This window comes from Meleagris gallopavo, chromosome 12 (genome assembly GCF_905368555.1).
Source record: "Meleagris gallopavo chromosome 12, MGAL_WU_HG_1.1, whole genome shotgun sequence".
NCBI classification, from domain to species: Eukaryota; Metazoa; Chordata; class Aves; order Galliformes; family Phasianidae; genus Meleagris; species Meleagris gallopavo.
The window spans coordinates 17415110-17438353 of record NC_139415.1 but is presented as its reverse complement, the minus strand read 5'-3'; the positions used below and the strand labels follow the sequence as shown (position 1 = coordinate 17438353).

The window sequence follows — 23244 nt, the reverse complement described above, 5'->3', positions numbered from 1 at the left end:
TTTGCTTTTGAAGACGCAAGTTCTGGTTTGGTGTGGGGTCAGTGTCAGCACCCACGTTACGCAGGGAGAGCTGGGGCAGCTTTGGTTTCAGCCCTGGTCTGGTCCCTGAGCTGTTCGGCTCTTTCCTGACAGGAGGCAATCACTGTCAGTGCTGCCTTGGCCCCGCTGCTGCTAACAAAACAAGTTGCAGGGGCAGATCTCCCACATTCATGAGCTCAGCAGTGGTTGACTGCTTTTTGTAGATGAAAAGGTCAGGTCTGTTGCCGGGGTTATGCAGGAAGGTTTGTTCTGGAACAGCCTGCTCCTGATCAGCTCCCGTCTGCTGAGCTGCCGGGCACTCATCTAAGCAGTGCTTTTCCTGCATTTTCCTCATGGGTGAGTGCTGGAGAGCTGTTAGCTGCTTGTGCTCACCCTTGCTACTGCTTCTGTTGAACCTCAATAACTGCAAGCATCTCCTTCCATGCAGACTCAAGGGGCTTGTGGTTACTCATGTGTCCCTCAGCAGCCATTCCCCACCTCCCTCAGGGTCACAGTCCCACCTCGAGGGCGAATGTGGCTCTTTCAGAGGGTCCTCTGTTGCAAGGATAACAGAAGTGGCTATGGATGCGAGTTTATTTTTGGGGGGTAAACACATTCCTTTAAGGCTGGAAAGTGCTAAGTTCAGATAAGTGACATGGGCCAACTTACAGTGCCCCGGTTTTGAGCCTGTCCCACTTGGATTTTGGTTTTAATTGTAAGTTTTAACAAATGGAATCCATTGAAAACATTCTCAGTGTAACACTTTTTTTTTCTTTCAGAAGTCATTATCTGTCTTCAAGAAACAATATTTTAATTGAAGGCATGATGAAAGCAGAGCAGCAGCGGTTGTTTTAAAGCTTAATTTATTAAACAGCTTTGTTTTTTAATACAAAAAAAAAAATTGAAAAGAAAAAAAAGCTATTGCAGTTTTAAAGTGTCAAAACAAAACTTACAACTTTGAAGTCTTAAAATACTTTGGGAAATGCTGAATGTTTTTGACTGGCTATATGGAACAGCTGAACTGACTTAACTGGAACAAAATTAGAGGAACAAAGAGGCTTTGTTTGCAGAGTGTATTCTTTGCCCTTTGACAGTGCTGTCTGGCTCACGCTCCGAGGGTACCCAGAGCTGGGTGCTGGCAGCCTCCCTGTTGGCTGGGCGTCCACAGAACTGACCTGCCAGGACAGTGCTAACGTGTATATAAAAGGGGCAAAAAATCACAGGAAGATTGAGGGCCAAGAGCCTCAGAGAGGTTCTTAATCTGCTGTAACCACTGTCCTTTTGTGGAGAGGCTGAGTTTCTTGTTGACTGTACCCTGCCCACTTCCATGTGTTTGAGGGTAGCAGGGCTCACGGGGCTTTTCCTGGCTGGCTGTGTTCTCAGCGTGATCTCAGACACCGACCTTCCCTGAAGATGCCCCACATCTCCCAGTGAACTCTTCCCAGTGTGAAATGCTCACACACTTTGTTCCTCTGCAGGGCTCCTTGGAGGCTGTCTGCATGCAAACGGGCCTTCTGTGTAGTCTGTCCTCTGCTGGGGAAGGGTACACAGCAGGCGGAGATGAGCAGCTGAGAGATGGGGCTCTTTGTATCCATGCAAATACCCAATGTAGAACAGAAGCGGGCCAAAGCGGGCCCGGAGGTGGGGGCTGCAAGATGGGCAGCTTTGAAATCGTTCTCTGGGAGGCAGCATCATGTGCTACGTGTCTCATGGGTGAGGCGCAGATGCTGCTCCTGCTTTTGTTCTGAACTTCTCTAGGGCTGAGTCCTCCATCCTCAGTCTGGAGGAATTTTGCTGCTGGTTTCATTGCACCAGAGTAGGAGCTTTTAGGGTCTGCTGCTGAAATGATGTGAGCTGTCTGCTCTTCCAGAGCTGCCCACCTTGCAGAGGAAGCGAGGCAGGCTGCAAAATAGCACTGCAGTTGTCCTGTCTGTGTGCTCCTGAGGCTGTCCTGAGAGCACTTCTCTGGATTTAGGGCTGCCCCTGATCTCAGTGCATTGGAAAGGGCTTGTTTCTCTTTCCTTGGCTCCTGAGAGTAATGGGAAGGTGTCAGAGGATGGGAAGCCCTGCTAAAAGCGCTCACAGAGCTGTGTCCTGGTGACAGCACTGGAGTCTTCTCCTTCATCCTGCAGCATGCCAAGCTTGAAGGTCTTGGAGCAGAGGTGGGACTGCAAATAGGGACGGCCCTGTGAAGCGCTTGAATTAATATGACAAAGGCAGAGAGCTCTCGGGGGCTGACTGGCGTTCGCTGCAGCAGACAGCTGGTGTGGTTGGAGACGGGGTTTGCTCAGAGCTGTCTGCCAGTTCCTGTGGAAGCGGGTACTAGCTCGCTAGCACAGCTAACAAGCAAATGCATGTCTACCATTTCCAACACTGTTCCAAGTGAGACACAAACCTCTGTTCATTGGCATTCGTGCCCTTTTGACCTACAGGTACCGAGTTAGCTGCAGCCCAGTGCTCTCCCTGAGCAGATGTGTGCTGAATTCAGTTGCTGGCTTAGAAATAAGCATCAGTGAGATGTCAGAGAGGTTAGTTCATTACTAGATCTCATTAATTCTGTGGAATACCCTGTAGAGAATATGTTAATATTCTTATTCTGTTGACATATATTAACATATATAATAGTTGTATAATTGTTACTAATAATTACAATAATAAGCTGCTTCTCCTAGACAATCAATGGACATGCAGAAGGCCCCATAGGCACTTTTAAATCGCAGCTGATGGACAGAGAGGTACTGGTGTGTGTGCAGTGTGGTTAGAAGTGCCAGCTTCTGCCAGTGGGCAGTGAGCATAGGAGGGCAGATTTCCCAGGTAAGGTCGAGTGTGCTCATCTGTGCTGGCTGGCTGGGTCAGGAAGGTCCAATGCTTTTAGCTGGAAATTACTGTTCCCTACCCAGCATTTGCTGCCATTCAGCAGAAGCACCAGTAATTTGATGAGTGCACTCTCCTGTTCCATTGCAGCCGTGTAAAAGTAAAGCAATGTTGCTTAAGTTACCTTCAGCCTCAAGCATCAGTTCAGAGAAGCCATTCTGCTTTGCCTTGCAGAGCGATCACTGGCAGGGATAGTCTCATCGGGGGCTGTCCTTTCTTAAACTGCTCTGCCTTGAGGTTTTTCAAACAGCAAACCCAGGCAAGACATGAACTCCTGCTTGCAGTGTCTTTGGCTATGTAGTTGCTACTCTACTATGCCAAAACCTGCTGTTTGTTGTATCAGAAAATCACGGGGTCCTCTGTTTTTCAGCTCACTAGAGATTTCTCAGACACGTGGAGCTTGATAGGTTCTGCATTAAAATGTGTTCTTACGTTTTCTTAAATACAAGAACTGCAAACAAGCACGTGGAGCCCTGTGGGCTGCATTACAGAGCTTGGCTCAGAGGGAAGAGCTCTGTACTTGTTGGAACATACCCTGTGGCATATCAGGAAGCCAGATGCAGGGTGACAAATCAGCGTGGTTATGGCAAAGAAATAACATTCAGAATTGTCCAAAGATTAACTTTTCAGACTAGCTTTTGTCAACAACCGTGTTGCAATAAAAAGTGAAAATAACTAAATATGAATTGCTAACTCATAAAGGGGGATCATTGGAAGTGCTTTGTGTTGCAAGATTTCATAAAAATGGTTTTGAAACATTCTGCTGCATTTACCTTACAGAGGGAACAGCTCTGCCAGCTGCCAGGTGCTCCCAGCACTGCTTCGTCCTGGAGACGTGTGGGGTTCAGTGTGTGCTGGAACATCCCGTCTTTCTCAGTCCTGCTCAGAATTGTTTCCAGCAGTGCTGCCTTCCTCTTTAAATAAAAAATAAGTCCTCAACACTTGGTCCAGTGCACGTATAAAATCCTGAAGGTTTGTTTTCTGTTTTCACCTCCACTGCAGCAGAGTGGCTCTCTAGAACATCCCTTAGGTTTCCTGGGTTTGTCAGATCAGCGAATGTCTCATTAAAACTGTAATATACAAAAATCATCTTTCCTCCTTCGTAGTGTGATCCCACTGCTCTGTGTTGTACTTCCCTTGTATCTGGTGCCCAGTGGTACAGCTCCTTTATCCTTTTTGAATGACTTTCATGGTTACCCTTACCTGTTGTTTTGTGTTTTTTGGTGTTCTTTTTTTGGGGGGAGGAGGGGGTTCTAAATAGTCTGCATTAAGGTTGTGTGCTCTTTGCAGCAAGTATCTTGGGCTTGCTTTTCATTTCTTGTGAAGCATCCAATGCACTTTTGCCTTGATCCTGGAGTGAGAGCACCCCAAGCAAAGTAATACAGCCGGCTGTCCATGTCCTGCTACAGCTGAGAGGTTCTGATTTCCCTACTTTTTGCCAAGACCCAGCCGGGCCAGGTCCGACAGGTGAATTTGGGCACCGCCCAGCTTCCCCACATGTTGGGTTTCAGCTTCCGTCTTTGCATCCTCTTTCCTTGGTCTGATTAGAACCCGCTGTAACAAATGCAGCAGGGCCAGCTGTGGTGCCTTGGCAGGTACCAAACACAGGGCAGCAAACCCTCCAGCTAATCCATCCATGCTATGAAGTCATAAGAATCTTGTTAATTTTTAAAAAGCCCTCGATGCCCGCTAATCCAAATCAATTTTCATTTCTTTCATAAAGTCGTGCTTTCATTTAGGCTTCAGCTAAGAATTACAGCTAATTTGTTCGATTTTATAACGGTGTAATTGAAAAAGTGATTTTAATGTCCTGGCAACCAGATTCCCTTTCTTTGGTTGTTAATGAAAGAATCCATTAAGGTTAAATGATTTGGGCATGGATTCAAGTAGAATCGCCTGAATATTCTGGGGGAGTGTTTCTGACCATCTGCTGCTCTGTCATTGGCGTTTGTGTTGTAAATGGGGCTGTGAGGAGGACTTCACAGGTCCTGTTCCAACCATTAACCGTAAAATATCATTTTAATTTTCTGAGCTCGATGCAAATAGTGGAAACGCTCAGGAGAGCTGGCTGCGCTCTGGGCTGCAGCATCCTGTGTGTGTGGATATCGCTGCTGAGCTGTGTCCCCTCCTGCTTCTTGGGGCTGTTTGCATTGATTGCAGCACATCCTCGTGCTCTGTCGCTCCTCTGTGTCTTCACTTCTTCACCCAAGGTTTGAAATTGAGCACAGTGCTACTCTGTAGGGTGCTGAAGAACTGAGGGATGATGCGTTCTCTGGATGCTGTTCCATCCAGTGTGTTTTTATTTATATTGTGGATTATGTAAAATTGCTAACTGAGGAAAACAGCACAAAACCTACTTGAGTTGTAATTGTAGCCCATAGGTGAAAGAGCTTTGTGTCCTCTGTTTGATAATATTACTTTCTAGTTGATGTTCTCAAGAGGCATTGCTGCAGATTGTATCGTGCTGCATGTTTTTAGCTTTCTCAAGCATTGAAAGATGAAAGTATGACCTAAAAATACGCTTGACTTAAATAGTTCAAGTGCAGAAATAGATAATATTGTAACAGGAGATCCTTTCAGACTCTCCTATGATGTTTGCAGATCAAACGTGTGCATGGAATAAAAACAGGAACTTCTGCCTTGAACAAAAGCAACGTGAGTGGATTTCCTTTCGAACATCAGTGAAAAAACGCCGAAGTGTTTAAATGTTGTCCAGGAAATCATGCAAATCCCAGGCAGTTATTTTAGCTTGATGGAGCCCTTTAAAATGGCAAATCTCAGGCTTATTCAGCTCGGCCTGCTGCTCAGCAGCAAAATTACAGTTACCTCAGCAAATGGGCCCTATAATGTTAACACCAGCGGATAACAAAAATAGCATTTAATAACTTTCATTACAGTTAGTGTTTCTAGGGCTTTGGGGCTTTGCTCTTTCCAATCATTTACATAATTTGCAGGTACAGGCTGCTGTGCCAGGCTGCCCATCTGATTCTCCCTCTGATCAGAGCATATTAATGCACTTGTTTGATGGTCTGTTACCAATAATTACCTTGGATTGCATTAGGAGCATTTCCAACATTGCAGCTGGTCTGTATTTTTCGCTAAGTATATTTCAGGGCCCAATTACAGGACTCTGATGTGTTATTGTTCCAGTGTGTTTGTTCAAGCTTGTAATTTTAATATGCTTCTACACTGTAAATGTATGAATGCGAACCCAGAGCTCTGTCCTGAGCTCACCACGCATCCCACGCTTGCAGCAGCTTCTGCAGAGGTCATCTCAGCTCTGTCTCATTGGCTTATGAAAAGACAGGGATGACAGCTTGAAGTAGAGGCTTCTGCAGAGCCCGCTTTGGACTTCAGCTGCTGTTTCAAAAGCCTTCCTGGGATCAGAGAGAAGGAAATAGAAAGGCTTCACCTTCGTGTAAGAGTCAGGCACTCTAGTGTTATGATTGCTATTGACAGTTCAACACAATGAATAAATTATTAGTGCTATTGATTTGCTTAATCTTTCTGAACTATCTGTTTGCAGGGGATGCATTGGAATAACACACATCTTGATGAACCCACGCTCAGCTGAGAGCTGGTTTTGTGTTCATCCCTACTGGTCGCTGCAATCTGTAGATGCTTTGGCCAGCCTGATCTTGCACAGAAGCATGAGAGCATCCGGTCCTTCCTAGAAACCAGTTCTGCCCTTCAGTGGTTGGACTCTAAGGCCACCTTAGAGTCAGCAGGGTGACAATCCACTGCAGGTCAGTGGCTGTGCTCTCGGCTTGAAAGGAGCAGCTGCAGCTGGCTTCAGCAATAGGAGCATCAGAAGCATCGTTAAAACACTTAGATGGAAACCTTTTCAACTGCTTTATTTCTTTGATGCCTGGTATGTGATATTTATACATACAGATATTCATTTACCAGGGGCTTCAGCAGCCTTTGCTTTTATCTAAGTGAGTCTAGTCATTAACCTATTTACCTTAATTACAGCTTTAGATAAAATCAGGCTTTTCAGATACAGCCTGTAAGCAGCAATGTGACATCGCATTTGTTTCAGATAGTGTTGTTGTTTTTCATGCCATCCCTTCTGCTCTCATGTTTTTAAGCAGGAATTTGAACAGAACAAAGCCAAGGGGCTCTTGCCCAGCATGGTTCTTTAGGGAGAACTGCATTTAGAGCATGCTACAACAGATCGATGAATTATGATTAATTTAACTTTTAAATGGAAGGGCTTTGTATACATGTGAAAATATAATAATGGGCTGCTATGAAGTGGATGGGTTAGGATCGATGTCCCAAAGCCACCAAGCCTCGTAAAGAACCGTTAGATGTGAAGATGTCTATAATTAAGTGAAGTGGAGCTGTAGGAAGGGACTGTTGTTGCTGTTCCCCTGCCCCTGTGGTGTTGCATGCAGGCTGCTCGCAGTGCTGGGCTGCTGGGAAAGGCTGTGGTGCCGTCAGTGACAGGAGATGGTCTGAGAGCCCTTGTGCTGCCTGGGTGAGTGTTTGCTCTGCAGCGAGAATGCACTGAAGTACAGTTGCTCTCTGAGTTAGACAGTATGAAATTAAAGTCTTTCTGTGGCTCTAAGAGTGTCTGAAGAGCATCAGCAGAAGGTGAGGTTGCAGCAGAACAATGGCACAGTAGTTGACTTGCTGATAGTTAGGAAAGCCCTTTGTTAAGTAATAACTGCTCTTTTTCTTCGGTGCTGTTCGCTCCCACTTAAATGAGATTAATTGCGTTGTTGAGTCCTGCAAGTTCAGCATCCAAAATAAATACATAAATTAAGAGGGGTGACAGCACAGAGGCTTAAACTGCCTTCTTGAATGCCTGCCACCTCCTGCAGGATGTGGGGCACGGGGAGCAGCCCTTCTGCAGCCCCGTATCCTACAGAACACACACGACGACGAGCGCTCTGCCTGCGCTGCCTGAGCTGTTTTCCTCGCTCCTGGGAAGGTTTTCTTTGGCTGCAGCTCTGCAAGGTGCACAAGGGTTCCAAAGTGCCAGATGTGTGTGGAATAGGAAACGTGCTGGCCAGACTCCAGCCTGTGGGACCTGCAACACAGCAGCTCCCCAGGAAAATCTCTGGCTGCCAAGAGCCAGGAGTGATGTCAGCTCTGGAAGTGTGTCAGATCCGAAACCCTTGTACTTTGCTCCCTGTGAAGTATTAATCTCCCTGTACAGCCTGTGCTGTAACGGGTCCTGTCTGGCTCAGTGCAACTTTATTTGTTTTGGGTTAGAGGCACTGAGGGTTTTGTTTAGAGGTGCTGGAGGCTGTCAGCAGCTCTGCTTAAATGGCTTTGGCCTTAAGTTTTAGCTGTGCTAAAGATGCCTGCCCTGCACTTGAAGTGAAGGTCTAAACCTTGCAATTGCCAGTCAGAATGGTCTGGGGTAGGTTACAGAGCCAGTAGTGCCTTGGGACCTGGGACTGGTGGAATCCCACCCGAATTTGGGGTTCCTGTGGCAGTAGGTGAGGGTCTGGGTTCTGCTGCAGGATGTCAAATGCCTGTGCCACTAGTAGCAGTTTTTGGTCTTGGTGCTTCAAGAGTAGGAGAGGTTCTTCTACTGAGCCAGCTGACGTAGTAGGTTCAGTGGGCAGGTGTTGGGGTATGTGAAGCTGTCTGCTTGGATGTAGCCCTAAGTGAATGTGGTGGGGTGCAGCCTGACAGTGCCTGGAGCTTGGCTTGATGTCTGCTGTGCCTGGCTCAGTCCTGAAGAAGACCTTGCAGGTGCTTAAACCTTCTTGGCTTCCTCTTGCTCAGCTGGTTTGTCCAACAAGGCAGTATATCTCCCCCAGGCCCTGCCTTTCTGTCTGTCTTTGGGACAGCCCGTTGGGGTGGGGTGAGGGCTGTGGCTGTGGTGAGGGGCTGCTGGATGGAAGTAAGGTTGTGGCCGTGGTGAGGAGGTGCTGTGACCAGCTAGAGAAAAGCTGTGCTGCCCAGCCGAGATGGGTTTGTCTGGTGATATAATGGCAGAGCCATGTTTGAAGCTGGGACATCTCCAAACAAAGCTACTGGTCTCCTGTTGAACAGTAACCTTTTATTTGCTTGTGCCATGTAACAGAGCTCAAGGACACGCTTACTGCTGATAGCCAAAATTTCACCAGAACAAGCATCTCACTTATGTAGGTCTTTCCTCCTTGCTTTGCGTGGTTAACCCCAGGGCAGGGAAATAACTGCATACAGAGGCCAGTGGTGAGTTGTGCTGGACTCAGACACGGAGTGCAAGCTGCCACCAGATTTATGGGCTTGGAGTAATGCGTCTCTTGATGTGAAAACACTGCTCTGAGGGCCCTGCCTCTGACCAAGTAATTGCATGTCAGGGATCTGTCAAACCTTGCTGTGTAGCTAGCTCACACTTCACCTGGTTATTTACAGTTTTGTAATCATGAAAGGAGAACTGATTCTTTCCTCTTTGCTCAATAGTAAGTGAATTTCTGCCTCCACTTGGTGCAAAGGAAAGGAGATACAGGAGTTGTTTTTGGCTGTGCGTTGAGATGCGTGCATTGGGAAGGAGATGTTGGCTGCTTTAACGTGGTTTGTAGCTGCCTGCGCTGGATCTGGAATGAAGGCTGCTGCTGGCAGGGACTGTGCCTTAAAGATTTTACAGCCTGTGTTTGTCTGCAAGGCTCTGCTTTGTGGGTGGGGTTTTTTTTATTATTTTTTGTTTTTTTTCTTTTTTCGTTTCTTTGCTGCTCAACAGGAGATGCTGCCTTTTTTTCACTAGGCATGGGTAGCAAAAGTGGATGGATGGGTAGTGGGAGCGAGGAAGTGATGAAATAGATTGGGAGAAAAGGACTTTTTATCTTTTGGGCTGTTTTTGTGTGTAATGTAGCCTTGGTGTTGGCAACATGGGAGAGAATAAAACACCTGGGGCCAGAGGAGAATGTGGTTTTCATGGGAGCGAACCACTTACATTGCTGCATTGAAGGCCCTCTGTTTCAGGGCATGTTAATATTTCAGTATGTTTATGTTCCTGCAGAACTGTGTGTGTGTGCATATAGATGCTGCATATACCTACGTGTACGTGTGTATTAGCATATATATTTATAGTCCTGAACCACTACTGACTGCCTTGGGACAGCTCAGTGATTTGCTGGCCTTAGTGAGGGTTGGTATGAGCTCTGCCTGTTACCTGGGGCCGGTCAGACATAGACATCTCTGTTCTCTCCCAGTAAATCCCCTCTCTGCTTTTGGTCCCCTTTTCCCTACTTTATCTTCCAAAGAGTTATTTTGAAATGTTCTCAGTTGTGTTAGGCAATTTCTGAGTGTTGCTCTGCGTGCTGTGATGTAAAAGCCTGCTTTGAATGTAGAAGCTGTGTTGCCTTCCATAGGGGAGTGCTGTACAGGGTTTCATGGCCTCAATTTAGAGATCCATGAGCTGAAAACTTGCAGTTCTGCCAGGCTTCAATGCTTGAAGCTGCATCCTGGAGTAGCCAAAGGCAACGAGCTCTCCAGCTCCATAGCACAGGTCTGCAGCTGAACCACCTGCCCTGAGCTGAGACGTGAGAAGTCTTCCTGGCTCAGCAGCCTGCCTCTGTTCTGCTGCAGCTCTCCCTTGAAGTGGCTGTGCTTGCTGCATGAGGCAGGTGGCTGTGGGGTGGCTTCCCTGCATTCACTCATCCATTACCTCCAGTAGGTAAGAGGGCGAAGGTGAGCAGCAGGCTGTGTGGGGCTGTGTTTGAGCAGGGTAGTATCTATTTCTGTCACTGAAGGATGAAGAATGGAGGCTGGAAAGAGTCAGCAGCTTCTGTAAGCACTCAACATTCCTGATTTCATTTGTCTTTGATCTCACTTTTACTCTCTTCTGATCCTTTCCCTTGAAAGTGTTTTTATCTCATTGTCAGGCTTGCTAATTTAGGGTGGTGCTTTGAACCAGACCTCCTCCTACATTTTCAGAGCCTGGAAGGTATGTTTTGTTTAATCAGGGAGTGTTTATACAGTTCTTCGAACATCAGAAGTGTAGTTGGAGCTTTTTCAATACTACATCTGAGTCCTGGGCACTTGCTGCCACAACCTCTGTGTGCCAAGGGCTTGTCCCCAAAAACCTGCAGTACTGGGGGCTGAAGAGGCTGGGTGGCTGAGGGCAGTCTATGCTCACCAGTCAGAGCAGCCCGATGTCACAGGTTGTGAGCACACCAGGGCTTTTCCTTGGCTTCTTGGTCTGGAAGCACTTATGGTGCTCCTGGGATGAAGGGCAGCGGTTTGAGCACTCACGTATCTCTCAGCGTTGCATGGAGGCTGCATTGCTTGGCAGTGCTATAGATGTGTGCAAGTAGAAACATTGATACCCCATTGATACCCTGGAGGTTAGTTGCTGCTGTTACTGAATGGGTTGTGTGGTAGGAACAGGTTTCCAGGAAAGGAGTGACTACTGCTCTTTAAAGATCTTGTGCATGTGTGTGCTCAAGAGAGTGTGAAGTGTTGAGGCAACCTTCTCCTGTCGTTATCCAGTGAGACTGCATCCACACAAGTAGCTCAGGACTTGCACCAAATCTTAGAAGCAGAGAGAGCACTGGTTTCTCATGGAGGATCCCTTGCTTGTGGTGAAGCACATGCCTTGTTGAGCGTGTTCCTGGACTGTGCATTCAGTTTCAGATGTATTTCCCTCCAGTGACTGTTTCTGCTCTCTTGATGCAGCACAGGGACCTGAGCTGGGTCTCTTACACTGAGCTGTGTAAGTGCTTCTTTTTTCAGCTGGCAGCTTGGATCCCACTGGGTTTTGACTCTGGGGGGAAGATCTGGGCAATATTCGGGGGTATAGAAACGCCATCACATATTAAAAAAAGAACACCACGTATTTCTTCTACTGTGGTGTCAGTTTGGACTGCAAGCAGGTTGGTTTTCAGAAGACAGAAGCCTGAGAGGCTGATAATTGCTTCTTGCCAACCTGTGCTGGCGTAGGACGCAGCTCCGCAGAGCTCTGCTCTATTCCTAGCTGCCAGCTGTCCCCGCATGCTGCGCCTCACTGAGAGGAGGAGTATTTTCAGCAAAATACCATTAAAATTGCAGCCTGAGGAAGGCAGAAAATAGGACAGAGATGCAGGCTGTCTTGCAGAGCAATGAGCCTGCCTGTGCCTGGCAAGAAACATGAGCCACCTGATGCTCAAGATGCGTTGATGTGACGCTGCCAGCAGTGGTGGTTCACAGGAGGTAAGGGGCAAAGCATGGAGAAGGCTGGAGCCTCCTAACAAGTACCTGTCCCTGCGTGCTTTGTTGGGCACAAAATGAGCCCCAAGTGTGGGCAGGGCAAGGCCCTTTCTTACGGGACACCCGGAGTTTCCATCTCTCTGCACGTGTAATTTTGCGTGTCATTGCCCCTAATTGCTTGCTTAACTCGCACTCTTTTAAAAGGCAGCCCTTTTATCAGCAGTAGGTAGTAGCAGGTTTAATAGAGTGTTTGAATTCCTATAAAATTAATCTGTAGCCTTCTGCGATAGGAGACGGGCAGGGAGCCATGTGGTTCATATCCAGTGTTGATAAACTTGTTATAGAGGCAGGAAACATTTCTGATTGGAGCAGTGACAAAATAATTTGGAGCAGAGCCATAAAAAGAGTGGATGGTGATGGTTTGAGTGCAGCAGAGATTGAAATTGCTGGTGTGTGGAAGCAGCGCTGCCAGCTAACATTGACTTAGTGTCTCTGGAGAACTCTAACGGCAAATGCATTTTATTAATGGCAATATTCTTTTAGGAAATGCTGAGCCCTGTTTCAGAGGTGGAGCTCTCCTATGAGTACGTGGGTTTGGAAGTGGGCCAGCCCCAACCCTGCTCAGCTCAGCTCAGCCAGCGGCCGCTCAGCACTCTGCCTACGGCTGCAGCACACAGCTGCCCGAGGGTTTGAGCTGGCTGAGCATGTGGGGCTGCCCCTCGGACTGTCAGTTTGCAGTAGGAATATCCTTCCGAGGAAGCAGGGGGGAGGAAGTATTTGCTACTTATGGGCAGTTGTGGCAAGTGAAGGTGGGGTTGAGGCCCATGCTGCATTGTCTTTGACTTGCAGTTGTTCTGTGCTTGAAACTCAGGATGGAAAAAGCAAGTGTGGATAAAAGGCTGCTGCTGGGCATGGTGGGGAGCAGCGGAGGTGGTGCAGGTTGTGCTTGCAGCCTAGGAGATGTATGATGGAGAAGTTAGTACACAGGTGTTTTGGGAGGTGCTGGCTTTACTATGGGGCTGAATGTCATGTCTTATCCCTAACCACACTCGTGTATAACTGGGATGTTATTAACCAAGCAGAGCAAGCCCTGAAGAAATGCTGTCTTTTCTTTGCAGGGAGGCTGTTGGAAGGGGATTCTGTGGAGCTGAGCTGTAGTGCTGGTCCTGCAAAGGTGATATTGGAGCCAAACCAAGTCGTGGTTTTGGACTGTAACCTGGCTCCTGCTGAGCAGGTGATCAATATCACATGGAAGAGGAATGGGTTTCCGCTAGTGGAGCAGGAACATCTGCACGTGCTTCCAAATGGATCGCTCTTCATCTCATCACAGGCTGTGGCAAAGGACAGTAAATACTTTGAGAGAGCTGATGCTGAGGGTAATTACTCCTGTGTGTCCCACAGCTCCCTAGGGTCTGTCACTAGTCAAACGGCTGCAGTCAGATTTTCAAGTAAGTGGGTCTTGTTTTTTCTTTTCTAATGTCTATGAATTGAAATTCTATTAATGATGTGTTATGTGAATTTGGGACAGCCCACAAATAAGCTGTGGTGTCTCTCTTGACCCAACAGTATTCTCATGTGCAACACTCCCAGGTAAGTGCCATGAGCCTCAAATTAAAACCAGAATCATACTTTCTCTCCAGAAACTGGTGTTTGCTTTTGTGGGGAAATCAATACCTCAAAGCCAAGCATCAACACCATCTTTGTGGGAAGGGGGAGGGGGGCTGGCTATGGAGCTCTGGCAACCCCAGCAAAGGCTGTGGTGGATACAGTTAAGAAGCATTGCTCTGAACCTGAGCACTGCTTGGTGTGAGGGGGACCGTGATGGGAAGAGTTGGGAGAAAGTGCCCATTGCATTCCCCAGGCATCCATCAATCCTGGATGGTGTGTGCAGGAATGCACCTGCATTACGTGCATGGGGGCAGCTGGGAGAGCCAGCCCTGTTTGGGGTGGGACAACATGCTTTGCTGTTCTCTGTGTTCCCTGCTTGACTGTGCTGAGCTCTGTGTCCCATCCAAATCCCAGAGGCAGCAGTGGATCAGGATCTGCCACGAGCGAGCAGTGTAGTTATGCTACTGAAAGAGTTATCACTGAGAGGTGGTCAGGTGGGTGTGGGTGGCCACCTGAGGACAGAAAATGCTGGAAATAGGCCAGGCTGTGCTCAGGTGGTCCCAGTTCCCCTTTGTCCCTGCTCTCCATCACTAGCTTAGATCAGAACAGCCTTCTAGGGGCATCTGCTGCTTTCCCTGTTTGCGATGTCTGGAGACGCTGATGGCTTCAGTGTGTCTGAATGTGGTCTTGTGAAAATGATAGAGTGTGAACATAGTTAAGACCTGATGAACCAAGGGAGGCCTTCGGGTCTTTCATCTACGCTGTGGGGTTCTGACAGACAGGATGTTGAATGTCTCCTCTTCAGATGTCCTTTGTTTGTGAAATCTTAGCTCTAACTTTAGCACAGCGAGTGGCGGAAAAAGCAGGAGCTTAATGCAACTTATCTGCTGAGAGCCCAAGCTGGTAGCCACAGTGAACAGAGGAGTGCCAGGGCTCCCCATGTGCTTGGTGGGGTCAAGGGAGGCACCAGGTCCTGAGTGGGACAGGTACCCTGAATGTCAGTTTCCAAGCATGCTCTCTTAAAACAGCACTGCTAATTTCAGGTGTGGCAAGAAGGCAGTTAAGCCAAAACAGTTTTATGGTGCTTGGATGTCATTGAGCACATCCCAATTTGGAAGTATGTGTCCAGCCCCCTGCTATCCAACTGCGTTATGCACCAGGAGAGAGCAGTCTGCTTGTGGCTTCCCAGATAAGGGCATCTTTGTGTATCAGCATGGCCTGAAATGCCCATAATGGGAACCTTTCTTCCCTCAGAGACTGGGCTTTGGACTTGTGTTCCCAGGCAGCCTTCTGCCATCGTCCCTTTCTGTGTAGGGTGTTCCCACAGGCAGAATTTACCCCATCTCAGCATGGTGCGGAGCTCAGAGCTCCAGAGGCAGCACCAGACACTGAAGGGCGGTGCTCACTGAGGCTGGGACAGGCATCTGTCTGTGTGTCAAACAGTGTTGCTCCACTCTGTGTCGGGACCGATTGTGAGGCAAATGTCCCTCTATAGTGGAAGAGATGAAAGAGAGCTCTTCAGGCTGTTTTTCATTTCAGTCTCAGAACAAGACTCTAAGATCTGAGCCACTGAATCTTTGTTCAAGAATAAAATTCTTTTGTATTCAGAAATGGCTACCAAAGCTATTTTAAGTATGAGAGTGCCAATAAATGATTCCTTGACCTACCAAACAAGAGAGGTTAGAAAATAATACAACCACAATAGCACTTCTCTCTAGTGCAGACCTATGTAAATGTTGACAAATGCAGCCAGACAGCACGCCGTGAGATGCAAGCCTGAAACACGTTCCCAGTCTTGGGAAATTAGGGCTGAGATGCTTTTGAACTTGCACAGAGCTATGGTAGGTGAACGTGCAGATGATGCTGTATCACCCGTGCTACACAGAGACCACTGAGGATCTCACGAGGGTTCTTGCAAACTGGAGTCAAGGATTCTGCATACAGATATTGTCTGGGAGACTTGGAGTGGAAGAGGCACCGTGAGTCCTGGTGGTCTATTCAACTCCTCCTCCCCCAGTCTCAGTCATCCTGAACTGGCATCGATTCCCTTTCCAGTGGGTCTCTTTGTGCTCCTGTTATGGATTTGGGTGTATTGTTTTGTGTTTCATGAGCGAGAACAGTGAAAATGTCTCAAAAATGGGAGACAGACGTGGATTGCCTTTCCCTCCCTGTGGATTTTTCCAGAGAAGTACTGTGAGTTCCTCCCAGAACCAAGGAATTACAGGTGAACTTTCCAGCTCATCTCCTGACATCGACACGTAGGCCTCCTTAACAGCCAGCTGCACAGGGAAGGTGCTGCTATGGCAAATGAACGCACCTGACATAACATTCATTTCTGAATGGAGAGCAGAGAGAGAATTATTAATGAAATGCATCTCTGGCTGTGTTTTGTTCCATGGGGTGGGCAGAGCCTTTGCCGCATTAGCATTCAGCTGGTGCAAATGAGGATCATACAGGCTCTTTTTTTTCCTGCCGGTTGAATACAGCAGTCTGTCTGAAGTTGTTTACGTGTAGATGGAGTTATTCTTTGTGCTGACTGCCCTGGGCACTGCTGATCAATACCAGAGAGAAGAAAACCTGTTTAGCAGGTAGGTTATATCAACACTACCCTCAGCCTGCGCTCCTGATATGCTGCACAAGGGAGATCCTGTGCTGGGCTGCAGGGCTCTGTGCACCACACAGCACTGCGATGACAAGAACATTTAGTATTCATAACATCGAGTCATCTCCTGTGGTTTTTCATACTTGTTTCTTTGTTCATTCACCACTGCCTTGCCCCATATAGGCAAAGTACCACGAGGAAACTGTGGGACTGGAGCTGTGGGTTGTCTCAGCATCTGCTAAACTCAGTGCCAAGGCAGTTGCAGTGCGACTGGGACAAGCCCTGCCAGACTGCCCTCCTATCAGCACCAGTGCACTCAGGCACTCATTTTGCTTCTCTCTTGCTTTCTTAGTGCTTCTACACAATTAGATATACCTTCTCAGTAGCCCCAAAAGCTGAGGGCAGCTCTGACATTGCTGTGCTGGCTCTCTGGCTGGGAAGGGAGTGTGTCAGCCAGGTGAGTTGGGAGACTAGGAGTGGCTGATTGGTGCAGACAGATGGGTCCCTGGTGAGGGCTAGAGTGACAGAGGCTGGGCAGTTTGCAGGCTGGCGGGCTGATAGGGCAGCAGTGTCCAGGGAAGCACTCTGAGGGATTGAGTTGTAGGCTGCTGGAGGTGATTACTAAAGGAGGCACAGAAACCCACGTCTCTTGTCTGACAGGATGCATAAGCCTGCTGTTACGTGCATGGATATGAAAGGCTCTCTCTGCCCATGCCAGGAGCGATGAAGGTGGCCTCAAAGGCAGCCCTCCTTCAGGAGTTGCCGAGAAGACATTCACGCATGTGATGGGTGCAGCCCGTCCTCTTGAGTGCCTGGGACTTTGCTGGGTCGCTGCTTGGATCACTGGGGACAGCCACAGCCAGCTGAGGAGACCCAGGGAGCACAGCCTTGGTGGGACAAACAACAGAGCAGTGATGGGCGGGGGACAGCACACACAGGTCTGCCACATCTGGAGGTGCCCTGATGCCTTGGCCCCAGCAGTGCCTTCCGGGGAACCTAACAATGCTGCAGTGCCCTCCATCCTTTCCCTTCCATTGTCACCTCTGTGTCTGCTCATGTTTTGCTGAATACGTGCGTGACACAACAGCACCTTGCAGCTCATCCCATTGTGCTGCTGCCTGAGACCTGTGTCACTGTTCACCATCTGCACCCCATGGCTCATGGTGCAAGCATGCCTGTTTGGGCTGCTGGATTAGATTTGCAGGTTTCTCCGAGCCGTGCGTGCTTCTATGTGGAAATACCAGGGGCGTTATTGTTGTCGTGGGAAGGTGTAGCTTTCTACCTGTTAATAACTACACTGGTGAAGATTTGTTAAAGCTGTTAATTTAGCCAAAACATTTTGTGTGAGGGAGGTTCTAGAAAATTACAGTAATTGTAGCTGTCAGATGAAAATGTTTGCTGTGCCTGGAGGGAACGGGCCTGCGCCGTGCGGCTGCTGGCAGAGCTGCAGAGGTTTGGTGTTGCAGCTGGCGGCACAGGCTGCAGCAGGGAGATGTGCACATGTGTGCATGGGCTCCTCTCCCCAGAGAGAGAGCTCTGTGTGCCACACTGTCTCTGAAAGACAGAGATTTAGTTGTATTTTTAAGGATTTACTTTATGAATTTGATACTATTTATTCTGTGTACCAGGTGCATCTCCAGGTCTCTCTGCTTCCCACCAGTTAGGCCAGAGAACTTCCAGCAGATCAGTGCACAGGCTCTGGATCGCATGTAGATGTGCCTTTTGGATGCTGTTGGGCGTAGGTAGGGAACCAATGGCTCTACAGAGGTAGGAGAGAGCGCTGTAAGGGTAAGCTGGGCAGCACAGGTCCTACATTGCCAACTGGCCCTGCAGACTGAGCTCTGGCTCTGCCTCCTCTGCGCTGTGGAACCGTGGCAAATCACACCAATCACAGCAAGTCCTGCAGTCTCCCTGCTGCCTCCCCGTCCCATTTAGCAGTCCAGAGCAGTTTGTCTGGGCAGTATATATGATCTCAGTGGGAGCTTTAGTCACACACCCCCCCCCTCCCCATCTTAGAAGCACCTTGAGATAATTACAAAAGGCAGACAGGGGATGTGCACGTGGAGACTTGGGGGGGCAAAGCACTGTGTGAGAGAGCAGTGAGCCTCTTTCAGAAGGCCGAATTCCTCACATAGGCTGCATTTTCTGCCTTGGGTGTAGTGTTGCTGCCTGGCAGCCTTTCCAAGCTCGGGGCCTCCTGTGCCGCTGGGAGAGGGGGAGGCTGCAGCGTTCCCTGTGCTGCCGGCACCCCCGGGCTGGGAGCCTTGGCACACAGCTTGGCTCCAGCTGGGCTGAGCATGTGAGTGGGAAGGGAGTGGTGTGATTTGCTCCCAAAGGCGCAGTGTGGTGCTTCGGCATGTTTCTGCGGGCAGTGTGCTGTAGTGCTCCTCCACCTCCTCACCTGCAGTCCATCATTTTTACTGAGTGGCCTTAATGTGCTCAGGGAAACCAGCACAACGTGGCTGGGCGTTGTTTTGTGGCATGGCATGGCTTTTAGAGGGTTTAGTGAGCGAAACCCTAGCTGAGGAGTTGAAAATAGCATTGAGTCGTATCTATCTGCTTTGTTTCCCTTTTCACTCCTGGCATTTTTCTTCCCTGCCTCCCTTCACTGAAACTCTGCAGAACTTCTGCAGCAAGTTTTTTTTTCCACAAGAACATTTATGGGAGGAGAATGGACCCTGCTTGAATACTCCTAGGGCGAGCTTGCAGAACATCTCTAAGCCCAGGCTGTACCACTCTGTGGGTGCCAGGCATGTGCTGCCTCCTCCTCTCCACCCATGCATCCCTTGGATGACAGAAGAGGATCAAAACTATGCCAGCATGCCATGGTCATGGCTCTGAGCTGGTGCAGGAGATGCTTGTGGAGCAGCAATGAAACTGACCAGGAAGGCTGTCTTTACCTGAATCTCACCAGTGCTGAGATCTGGTGTTCTTGCTCAGCTCTGCATCAAACAAACCTTTCCACTTCTCTAACCTTGGTTTGGTGTTGCTTTCTGTGCACAAAGGACCTTGCCATTCTGTCCTTCCCCAGGCAGTGCATGACTTTGCAGGCTGCTCCTCTCAAAGCTTTCTGAGGTAATTTTCTTTCCCAGGATGTCCTTAGCAATCCCTATCCTGATGTCCTGTAACAGGGAACAGGATCCCAAACTTGGATGGCAGAGCTGCCCAGCTTCCCAGTCCCACCATGATAGTTATCTGCAGGAGACACCAGCAGGCAAGTGAAGGTTTACTACACCACGATGAGCTCTACAGCCACTGAGCTCTCAGCCCTTGCTGGCTCTCAGGATGCTGCGCTCCCTAATCGGGGTCACTGTTTAGTCACACTCCTCCACACCATAATGAGAAATCTGTCATGGGTGCATTTCTTGGCTCTTTGCTTTTGAAGAGCCGTGCTGGAGCCCAGCACAGCAGGCATGGGGCTGGCTTGAGGTGTAGGGCAGGGTTTGGTTCTCAACAGTGCATTTCAAGCTTGCAGACACAGATCTGGCAGGGGATGGGGAAGGGATAGCCAGTTGTCCTTTCTTTTGGGACAGGTTGCTGCTCTGGGTGAGCCCAGGGACCCGAAAAGCACTGCTCCCTTTCGTACCTCTTTGGCCTTCATGGCAAAATATGCAGGGGTGAGCCTGGCTTGCTGAACACCCTGCATCTTTTAGCAAAATGTATAAAATACACCTGCCTGCTGTTACATGGGAGAGCAAAGAGTGAGGAGCTGTCTGCTGCAATTTATGGAGCCTTTTTGCTGCTGTTAGCAGTGGCATTGCTGTTTGTAGCCCATGGTTTGCACGTAAGTTTTCTCGTCTCTAGAGGCTCATCTAAAGCTGCTGGAAAATTTGGGACTCCACTGTATCAGCTTAGATTATGCCACTTAAAAATGAATGGAAGAGAAACAGGTGACCTGACTTGAAGCAGAGAGAACAGAGATGCTGACAGATTTCCTCTTTTTAGAGGGATTCCTGCATCCCTTCATGCCATTTCCAGGCACGTTGAGCCTTTGGAGACTGACAAAGTGCTTTCATTTACACTCATAGGACGAAAAGAGTACAACAGGAAAGAGCATTATGGATACAAGAAGGAGGTTGTTCCGATGGTGCCAACCTGAAAGTGCGCTTGTGTTTGATGGATTTCCTTTTTAAACTCTTGGGTTCAGCAAAATATATTAACGTGAGCTTAAAAGATCATGCAGTTCTTGGAAATTACTCTGCATTCAGGTGCTCTGTGCAGTATATTCGAAAATACTAAAACTGTTGCATGAATTGGGGCCTGATATTAACTTATTTTTCAAACTTTTCCAGAAAGCGGTTTTTCATTATCATTTATTGAACTGAGGAACTCTACTTGGCATTCAGCTGGTGCGAGAAATCGGTCTGCAACTGCTGCAGAGAGCAACGAGTTGCTTTAAATATGTGATAACAATTTAAGTGAAACAAAATTCTAATGACAGTTGAGAATATGCTGAGGTTAAAATAGGGCATGTATTTTATTTTCAAAATAGTAATGCTTCCTCAGGCTAACGCCGCAATAAAGTATGTGCACGTGTGGCTCCAGCATTGCCAACCTGTGGGCAGAGTTTTGGTCAAGAAGGTTGACATCTGGCTTTGTTCTTCCTCTTGCCTATTCTTGATTTGGGCTATGAGTGTGCCACAAGGTAAAGGGGAACCCGTGCTTCCCCCTGTTCTGTTTCTCATTCTGTGTGTGGTTCCCCAATGAAGTAAATGAACAAAGGAAGCGATTTAGAAGAGCAGCTGGCAAAACCAGCTAGTTGTCTGTCTTCTCTCACACTTCAAGGATTGCCTTCAAGGATAAAATGAGGCGAGAAGCAAATTTGCAGGTCCAAACATTTCAGTTACTATTCTTGGACTGCTGGGGGCTTGTAGGGGATGGGAAAGGGAGGAATTGCAGTTCAGGCTCATTTCTAGCATACAGCCAACTTGTCCTCCATACCAGCCTTGCGTTTCTCAGCAGAAACTCAAGTTCCTCACTTGCCTTGCTTTCTTCTTTTCCCAGGCTTGGCACGCTTTTTCCAACAGCCGGAGTCACAGACAGTGGAAGAAAATGGCATGGCTCGGTTTGAGTGCCGGATTGAAGGCTTGCCCTCCCCTGTCATCACGTGGGAGAAGGATCACATAGCTGTTCCAGAAGAACCAAGGTGATGTCCTGATTGTTTTCCCATTTATTTGAAGGAAAAAAGAAAAAAAAAATCCCAAACCTGACCACTTAAGATGTGCAAGTCTTTCATAAAAAGGTAGAATGAGGAGAGAAATGGTATGAATCAGTTTTCAATCTGAAAATGAAGTGCTGAAAGAGCAGCACTTGCTGGAGGGACCCGTGCAAATTTGTTGATAAAACACAAAGTAAGACTTTCCCCAGACATCATCCAACTCACTGAAAACAAACAAACAAACAAAAAAACCTTGAAACCAAACAGCCCAAAATAGCAGTAAGAACAAAGTAATTCCCTTTTTTGTTACTTATCTCTTCTTCCTGAGCCTTTGCCACAACAGACCAAGTGCTCAGTCTGTAATAGTTCTGTAGAAATGAAATTGGGTAGAAATTGGCTAATGAGCAAAGTAATTAAATGAGACCTGTGCCTCAATTCTCTGGTGGTCTGAAAGGTCTGCACGCAAGGATGCACAATTTCAGCATGGTTTTTATCAGCCACTTAGTCCTCATCTAGAGAGTTCAAGGGAAATAAACAAGCATGCTGAAGAGCAGAGCGCCTAAATGTGAATGGAGAAACTCGAGATCGTCCAGGTTCTTACAGCACAGATCCTGCACCCTGTAAAAGCCCAGGTGTGTGGAGCAGAGCACTGCAGCAGGGGCTGCCTGGGGCAGTCTTGTGCAAAGTTCAATAGATGGGAACCTTTTGGGGCATTGGATCCTGGCTTGAGGAGTGTTTCCCCAGCTGGCTGTGGGGTATGGTGCTATGGGCTGGGTGTACCTGACAGAACCCAGATGTCCTTTTTTTTTTTTTTTTTTTTTTTTAGTTTCAGTAGTGATTTTAGAACCAGTCATTTTCTTCACTGTTCTCTCACCCAGATTCGTCTTGGTGTTAATGATTCCTCTGGAGCTCTGTGTGTGCTCAGTAACCTGAGTGATCTTTCCACTTATTTTACTCCTATGTATAGGGTCATCTAGTTCAAAACCCCACATTTTGTTTTTAGGGGAAAAGATAGAGTCCTGCAGCATGAAAGTTGCTTTTAGAAATGAAAGACAGTTACAGGCAAGGGAAGGGAATAAATCATAAGCTGGGTAATAGCTGATCTGTGATATCATCCTTGCATGGGATCAGTGATCACGTTGTCCTTTAGTTTCCAAAAACTTATTTCTGTTCTGAAGAAGGAGCTGTTTTTCCCAAGAAGGTTAAGCCAGGAGTGGGAGAGAGGATGGAAAGGAGAGGGGGATGTAAGATCTAGAAATAGTTTTTGAACAAAAAGTGGTTTCTGTTACATCCTTGAGTCTGAAGAGTGGCATCTAAGGGGTCTAGGGTTCATACAAAGCTATTGCTTTGTAATGAGACAAAAATTAATTAATAAAAAAAGCAAAGGGAAAAAAGCAAAACAAAACAAAAGAAGGGATGGCAGAGGGAAGTGTGCCGTAGATAGGGCAATGGCTTTTTAATGAGACAGCTGGATGGATGTTGTGAAATTACTTGCTCGGAGATTGCTTTCAACACGGGCAGCCTGAAAATTGTTTTCCTTGTAAAATCCAGAGCGTAATCTCTAGCTGCAGATCTTGCTTTTTAAATCATGTTTTAGCTAATACGCTTTTTCAGAAGGATTTGCTTTCTTGTTGTCTCGTTGTTGCTGGATTTAATATAACCGGCTTCTGAAGGAATTAAGCGAATTCCAGGAAACGCTGGCTGCCAACCAGACCTCTGTTATCCTCACCCCACCGTGCCGAGCGACCAGGCCTGGGGACAGCCTCTGCTTCCTGGGGACTCCCTCCTGTGCACACATCTGATGAGCCTGTGAAGGTGCAGTCCTTTGGGTAGGTAGGGGGATGACTTCGTA

The 23244-nt window shown here is 47.8% G+C and overlaps 1 protein-coding gene across 3 annotated transcripts in view; it reads left to right on the top strand.

The window, feature by feature from the left end:
• IGDCC4 (immunoglobulin superfamily DCC subclass member 4) overlaps positions 1–23244 on the top strand; it is a 79594-nt gene that overhangs the window by 12933 nt on the left and 43417 nt on the right. For all 3 annotated transcript variants that reach the window (XM_010717579.4, XM_010717580.4, XM_010717582.4), the window contains exons 2-3: positions 13143–13472; positions 21239–21380. In XM_010717579.4, coding sequence (XP_010715881.2) covers positions 13143–13472; positions 21239–21380 — 472 coding nt within the window. The remainder of the gene's footprint in view (positions 1–13142; positions 13473–21238; positions 21381–23244) is intronic.